This window comes from Tyto alba, unplaced genomic scaffold, assembly GCF_018691265.1.
Source record: "Tyto alba isolate M040663 unplaced genomic scaffold, T.alba_DEE_v4.0 Super-Scaffold_9, whole genome shotgun sequence".
In the NCBI taxonomy this organism is placed as follows: Eukaryota; Metazoa; Chordata; class Aves; order Strigiformes; family Tytonidae; genus Tyto; species Tyto alba.
Genome location: NW_024881330.1, coordinates 21688978 through 21697109, shown reverse-complemented (window position 1 = coordinate 21697109; position 8132 = coordinate 21688978). Strand labels below are relative to the sequence as shown.

Below are 8132 nucleotides of genomic sequence, written 5' to 3'. Positions count from 1 at the left end.
ATGATTCATTTAATTTTTAGTTGATCAATCATCAAACTTTGGTTTGAAAAACACTGCCCTCAAGAACAGGATCAATTTCTCAAATGACATTTTTCCCCTAAAAAAAACCCTACTTTGCATCACACGGCTCTGTTTTGAACTCAGATAACTGTTAGGGCCTTCGAGATATGCAGAAATGTCTTCTTATTTGTCCCAGTAAAAGCCATGCCAGGATTATATAGGGACACAATCAATTATTTCTTGGATATAACACTCTCAAGCCAACAGGAAGGCCAGACATATTAAAAACAAATACCATTGCCCAACACCCCACCAAGCTATAATTCTCGTCAGTCAGTGCTATTCCAATATTTCACTCATCAGTATTCCACCTTCTCAAATTTTTATAATTATAGTCATCATCAGAAGGAAGGTTTGAAAAATTCACTAACTACAGGGAAACAGAGACACATTCTCTGGAGAGCTCAATGCCCACATATCAACCTTGATGAATACAGTATTTTAATTAGTGGAAAATTCTAGATATTCTAGCTGTGCAACTGCATAGTGAAGGCAACTGAAGTGATGTACCACTACTTTTCCAAGTGTGCATCTACCTTGAGTACCACCTACTATAGTCAAAGCCTTAACATGCAATAACAATGATCTATGAGGATCAACATCACAGTACAGAGCTCTGCTGTCAGCAATACTTTGATAAAATTCATGCCAATATTAAATTACTTTAGTCTGGAAGAGCTAAAAGCAGTTGTACAGGAAGGTAAAACGCTTTAATAGGGCACAGTTTCCACTCCCACTTCCTTCTCCCAACAGAAACAAACAGGAGAAACCAAAACAACAGCTAGAGATAGGGCTACACTACACAGCGAATACTTGCTTTCATATTGGATACTCTTGCCTGGGGAGGAGAAAGTTCCTTTCCTCTGAGCAGCGAAGCTGGTCAGAACTTCAGACATTTGTAACAAAAACTGTTAGCAGGAATCAATCCTGCATGAGGATATGGCAGCACACTGATCAACATCTGAAGCAGTTTCTCCTTTCTGAAAGTGACGATAATGGATGGCGATATGCTTCTCAGCAAGACAAAAGAAACTTAAGGAGCCTTCATTTTTGGTTGAACTTTGGAAAGCCTTGATTAAACCTCTATGAAAAATGTTATTCAGCAAGAATTTTATTTGGTTGCTTTTTCTCTAACTAAAGATTGAGCTTGTGGTTTCAATTTTTATAGTAGAAATGCTGACAATGCTTCCTCAATTACAGCATCACAATCCAAATCAATCTACTGAAGTCAGGCTGATGAGGTATATCAAAATTACAATTTTGACTTTTTACTTCATTTCTGTGGCAAGTATAATGAAACAAACACAGAGATTGTTAAAAATCTCTACACAGAAATTAAATTTCTCAAGTACATTAAGTATAAAAAGACAGCTTAATATATCCAGACATAGTATTTTCCCTACCACTTCCTGCTCTACCATGAGCCAACTCCTTTCCAGTTGTGCTTTCACTTCAGATTTTGACATACCAAATTTGTAACTGTCTATATAGACATTAAAACTCTTTTCCTTGACTTTGTGTCCATTTAAAAGACTGGTCAGTACCTCACTTTGTTCATACAAGTAGGCCCCCTTAAAAACTGAAGTACACCAGTGTAACTATTCAATTACAAGTACTGGCGTAACCGTAACTGTTTGAAGAAGCCTACCTTACTCCTACTCATGTAAATATGAAATGGTAAATGTTCTTGCAAACTTATGTGGTACATCTACACTTAAGAGTTTGCACTGATCTTTGCAGCACAGGCACGTGCTGGACAAAGCCCTCTGCACAGACAAACCCGAAATGCCTTGATGTTCCAGAGTCAAGTTTGTTTTCCTAAACAGTGAAAGAGATTCCAATATAATACGCTCAATCATGTGTTTAAAGCAAAGGCATCTACTTCAGATGCTGCTAAACCAGGGCCCTTGTTGCTGTCCTCCTCGGAGCCAGGCACATGCCAAAAGCTGCTTCTCCCGTTGGACGCCCACGGACACAACCTACACTCGAGTTCGTAAACAAACACAACTCTGTGAGAAAACATCCGATGACTCTTGTTGTCAAGTATCTGCCACTTACATACTGTGAAAGCCAACATAAGCACACAGCCTAACACGTTTACACAAGTATTTTTCATTAGCAGTTCTGTTTAAAGGGGGGTTTATAACCGTAAACGAAATGCCATTTGCGCATGAACTGAAAGCAGGCTGAGCCGAAGCAAAGGTCCCTGGAAGGGCTTCAGGGCCTGCGCCGATGTGTCACAAACTCATCGCACCGCGCCAGCCCCACGGCCCTCCCACGGGCCCGTCCTGCCCCCGGACACCGTGCCGCGGCCGTCCCAGCCCGGCCGGACGTGGAACATCTCCCCAGCATCCCCCAGGATCCCCAGACTGCGATTATTCGTGACTCAGAGGATTTGGGGTTGGTTTGTTTACGCGGCCCCACGCCAACTCCGGAGTTCCCGGCAACGTACATCTGCGAGAGAGACAGCCGAGGGCAGCTGGGCCAAACAAACCCCAGCCTCAGTTTTAAGGACTTCCCTGAGGAGATTTCCGCCCACCCCACACGGGTAAGAAAACAGCCGGCGCGAGTCCTGGAGCAGCCGCGCTCGGAGGGGAGGAGGGGGCCGGGGCGGTACGGGGACACCAGCGGGGCCGCCGCGGGGAAGGCGGCGGCGGTCCCGAGAGGCGCCGGGGCCCCGGGCGGGCAGAGGGACCCCTCCGCCGGCCGGGGCCGCCGCAGGCCGGCCAGGAGAAAGGCCGCTTTGTTCCCCCTCCCCCGCGGCGGGCGGCCGCCTCCCGGCCCGGGAGACGGAGGCGGGCGGTTGGCGTCACTCCCCCGGTACCTACCGCAGCAGGAGACGACGAGGAGCAGGAGCTGCGCTGACCTCCAAGCCGGGGAGCCTTCTGCGCTCCCCCGCGGGGCCATAACACCCGCCCGCAGGGAGGCGAGGAGGAGCCGGACCTGCCACCGCCGCGCCCCCAACACGGAGCCTGAGCAGCCGCCGCAAGAGGGGCCGGGCGCGTCTCGCCCCCTCGCCCGCCGGAGCTGCTGCCTCGGGGAGCGCTAGCGGCCCGCACACCCGCGCCTCGCCCGCGGAGCCATGAGCCGCCGCGGCCTCCTTCCCCTCGCTCCGCGCCGCGCCGCTTCCTCCTCCCCGCCCGGGCTCCGCCGCGGCTGCGCACTGGCGACCGGAGCGCATGGAGCCGCTCCCGGCAGCCGCGGGCCGGGCGGGCGAGCGGGGCGGAGCAGCGGCCCCCAGACGGCGGGGGAGGGCCCGGGCCGCCCCGCCCCGGCGCGGCACCGCCCCGCCGCCGCCACCGCCTCCTCCTCCTCCCTCTCCGCCTCCTCCTCCGTCGCCGTCGGCGGGTTTAGGCCCGCCCTTGGCAGCGCTCTGCCCGCCCCGTCCCGGGTGCCGCCGCACCCGCGGGCCGGGGCCGAGGCCGCGCCCCGCGGGCAGGCCCGTCCCCCGGGCCGCGCCGCCGTGTCGCTGGCCCGGGAAGGCGTCCTGCGAGGAGAGGGGCTCCGCCGGCGGAGCGAAGGTGGCTCGTCCCTTCACTGCGGCGGCAGAGCTGCCTGGATCTCCGGCTTACGCGCAAGATAACCAGGGGGGTACTTGGGAGCCCTGGCGCGCTGCCCTGAAGGAAAACTCTGCAGGTGAAATCAAACCCAGTCGGTAAAGCACAGTGACACCCTGGCAGCTGGCGGCAGCTGCGTTTCTGACCTCCAAATCAGCATTTCACCAGTGAGACCGAAAAACTACCATCTGAGCGAAAAGCGTAACTGCTGTAGATGCGTAGCACCCGAAATTATGGAGCCCATAGAAATTCCTTGTGATGCTTTCTGTTCAATTACAATTGCCCGTTTTCCGCCCTTTAATGACACCATTTTTCTGTTGCACAGTTGCCTTATTGCCCTCAATTGTTTAACCGACTGTCAAAATTAAGTGGGATTCACAGAGCAACTTCTATATTTAGCTTGAATTTTGCAGTGCCTGTTGCAGACTGCAAGTGCTTATTGTCTCTGTTCTACTAGATCAACTATCTACTTGGGAAAGCAGAACATTACCATTCCTGAGAAAAACAAATGTTAACTTAGATTGGTAGGGGCTTTGTAGCTACAGCATGAGAACAGATGTGTTGCATCAGACCAGAGTTCCTACTCCATGAGTGGTGGGTGATTGCGGAGTGCTCTATACTATTTCTCCTCATTCCTCTATTTTTTCATAGAATCATAGAATCATATAGTTTGGAAAAGACCCTTAAGATCATCAAGTCCAACTGTAAACCTAGCACTGCCAAGTCCATCACTAAACCATGTTCCTAACCACCACAACTCCAGGGATGGTGACTCAACCACTTCCTCAGGCAGCCTGATCCAGTGCTTGACAGCCTTTTTGGTGAAGAAATTTTTCCTAATATCCAATCTAAACTTCCCCTGGTGCAAATTGATAATGTTTCCTTTCATTTGTTCTCCGATTTCTCCCACATTTATTTCCCAGTCACCATCTATGTGAGAAAGAAGAGAAGTATATTGGGGGGATGTCTTTTTTGGGAGGAAGGAAAGGTTCATTTAAGGGTGACCACTTGGATGAAGATGCAGCATTAATAATAGTGATCAAAGAAGGAAGGTAAAGCAGACAAGCATGAATGCTCTCCAATTCTCTGAGAAGTCGTGGTCCAGGAATGCCCTGTACTAGAGATGATATAATTGAGTTCAATAATCTTCAAGGGATTAGTCTTCAGTAAATGTGTCCAGTCACAATTTGAACCTATGAGGGATGTGACTGTTCACCTCTCAGAAGCCATGAGTATGCATACAAAATTAACACTTTAAGGAAGAAGAAAGCACAACTTTCATTTTTATGTTTATACAAATAAGTAAAGCATTCACATCACCTTAGCCAACAACTTTTTTGGTTTCTTTCTACTTGCAAGTCTAACAAACTTCTTCAGTGAAACCGCAGATGCCCTATTTTCCACCCAGTGTATCCCATTCCTCTTTTTGTTTTTAATTATTAACAATGGGGCACTGGAAGGATGCTCAGGAAGTCTGGTCTGTAGCTACTGAGAAAGGCATTACTGCCTTTATGAACGGACACCACACAGAGCCTATGAGCACACAGGGACTTCTAACCCTCCCACCGTAATTACAGCGGTACGTGCTGGGTGTAAGTCCTTACTGGAATCTGTTAAACTCTCTGCCATGGAGATAGGTCAACATGAAACAAATCAGCACATGATCCACAGCCTTCCTCCACTCCTCCCAAAGTTATTTTTGTCTGTCTAGTTCAACCCAGTTTCTACCACCCAGTTGTATGTTGAGAGATGTGATACAATTCTCTTTCCATAGATTTTAGTTGCATAACAAGGAAGACAACAGTAATTATTCTTTCAGATTAAATGCTATTCCAAACAACCCACATACCTCTGTTGGCAAAACTGCTTTCAATCACTTGCACAAACAAGTGGCTACCATTTACCATGTACCCAGATTGATTGTTCATGGCAGCAGAGAGCAAGGCATCAAGCCCTGGCATCACAGGCTTAATTTCAACATTGTCCTCAAAGACGCAGAGCAAAGGATGATATGCAGAAGGGTCCTGCCTCAGTACTAGATGAGCTTGGCAAGCAAAAGATGAGATACTGAAGTAATGATCTAGAGAAAAAACCTATGCAGAAGCAGTCTGCCTGCATATGAAATGAGCTGGATCTTGTAAGCCCAGGGAAGAGAATGTGTTAGTAGTCCAGATAAGACACTCAGGATGTCAAGCAACATCTTCCCATGTAGCACCCCTAGCAAGTTCACCAAATCTATGAACTTTAAAATATTTCAAAAGACTTCTTTCCTAGCAAAGTCATCTGAGTAAAAAGTCTTACTCCTTTTTTTTTGCTGCTCATTCTGCTGGCCTCTGCTGAGAGCTGTTTTTTGTAATCTCTTTGATGTTTGGGGAGAAGAATATACTTTCTCCTATGCCTGAAAAGTACATAGGAAGTCATAGACATAACTTTATATACATTAAATTCTAATCATGACTGCAGGTTTTTGTTTGGTGTTTTTTTTTTTTTTTTAACTCTTACCTGAAGATGACTAATAAAAGTTTATTAATAGGAATCAGTTTAAGCTGTCATAGAAGTCGACACCATCTTTCTTTTGTATTTGAAGGCAGGTGAAGAAAAAACATCTTGAAAGTATACACATGGTTCACCTTGAACCGTACCAGGATTGTTGTAATTCTGTCTGAAGCTCAAGGCTGGCACATGAAGCTACTGAATCAGCTTCAGCAAGAATCATCAGGCACCCACTGATGATATCACCATGTGATTTTTCCCCCCTGTAGTTTTACTTTCAACATTTTTTTTTTAAACAATTGGTTGTTTACAGTCATTTCAGCATCACTTATGCCTGCCACACATGCTTCCTTCTTGCCATCCTTCCTCTTTTTTTTTTTCTCTTCATACCTCTTCCTCATCAGTTCTCCTTTTCTTTTGTCATTTCAGACTATGCTAATAGCAAATGCCACCCACAGATTTAACAGCACTTTTATGACCCATTGTAAAAGTTCTCCCCAGTTCATTCCTTTCTCTCTATTCCTGCTCTGACTGTCTGTAAAATTGTAGGAGACAGTCTTACAGTATCTCTCTAATGCTGTCCTCAGTTGAGTGAGTGGTAGAGTTTTTGGTGGCAGGGGAGGGGGCTATCGGGGCGGCCCCCTGTGAGAAGCTTCTCGAAGCTCCCCCAGCTCCAAGTCAGCTCCACTTCTGTTTGGGAAATTGAGACAATCGGCTGTGCCTCTGCGATAATGTATTTAAGAAGGGACGTGGTGATGAGCAATGGGACTTGTGAGGAGGAGTTGCTGCAGCTGCGTGAACACCAAGGTCAGTGGAGGAACGGAGGAAGAAAGGAGGGGGGAGGTGTGCTGGAGCAGACCCCGCTGTATCCTGTGGTGAGACGGCAGGGCGGCCCCCCCTGCCACCCATGGAGATCTACAGTGGAGCAGACATTGATTTATGGCCTGTGGCTTCTGCTTGGTATAATCAAGGTGCTGTGCCCGAAGAAGGCTGGGGTCTCATGGGAAAAGGTAGCCCCGCTGCTGTAATTCAGTGCTGGGAGGATTGTAGCATGCAGGGGAGTCCCACGCAGGAGCAGCTCGGGAAGGGCTGCAGCCATGGGAGGGAATCCAGTCGGAGGGAGTTAGTGACGCATGATGGAGCAGTGTGGGGAACGCTGCAGCCCATGGGAGGAATTCATGTTGGAGAGAGTTTGTGGAGGACTGTCTTCTGTGAGAGGGGGACCACGATGGAGCAGGGGGAAGAAGTTCCAGAAACTGCCCCCACCGAAGATAAAGGAAGTGGCAGCACTGACTGCACCCCCCATTCCCTGCCCCTGCGCCGCTGGGGGAAGGAGGTAGAGATATCGGGAGCAGAGCTGATCCCGGGAAGAAGGGAGGGGTGGGGGGAAGGTGTTCTCAAGAAGTGACAGTGCTTCTCACTGTCCTACTCTGTAATGTGTTGTTAGTGTCTGTAATAAATGTATGGGTTTTGTTCTTCCCCTAATGAGTCTGCCTTTTGCTCGTGATCATAAAGGGTGTTTTTTCCCCGTCCCAGTCCTATCTCGAACCCCAAGACTGGCTCTCTGTCCCTTCTTACTGCTGGAAGAGAATGGAGAGAGCCACTGCCTGGTGGTGGGCTGCCAACCAGGCCCAAACCACGACAAATGCCAAGTCCGGGTTGGGACCTCTTGGCACCATTTTGATACACAATAAAAATGGGGACAGTTTAAGATGTTGACTAGATCTCAGCTAAATTAAGTAACAGTAGTTTTCCTTTACCAATCTCATTGTTTTCTGTCCCTTAACCTGCCTTCAGTTGAGGTCATAAAAAATGTTGCTATATTCAGTAGTGTTTAATTTTTGGTGAGACCTCTACCACACCTGAATTTATTTCACCTGTTTTTTGCAGGGAAGTCAAGTACTTTATTGTGAGACGGCATCAATGGAATTCTAAATATTCTTATTTTGTGATACTAGTTTTTTTAAAATTGATGATTTATAAACTTAAAGCATAAAAAGGTAGGTAGGAAGTAGATTTCTC

At 47.9% G+C, this 8132-nt stretch overlaps 1 protein-coding gene across 2 annotated transcripts in view; it reads right to left on the bottom strand.

Annotated features, from left to right (window-relative positions):
- LRP12 (LDL receptor related protein 12) overlaps positions 1-3274 on the bottom strand; it is a 47993-nt gene extending 44719 nt beyond the window's left edge. For both annotated transcript variants that reach the window (XM_032987910.2, XM_042786000.1), the window contains exon 1: positions 2889-3274. In XM_032987910.2, coding sequence (XP_032843801.2) covers positions 2889-2967 — 79 coding nt within the window. In that variant the 5' untranslated portion in view covers positions 2968-3274. The remainder of the gene's footprint in view (positions 1-2888) is intronic.
- Positions 3275-8132: the final 4858 nt, after the last annotated feature.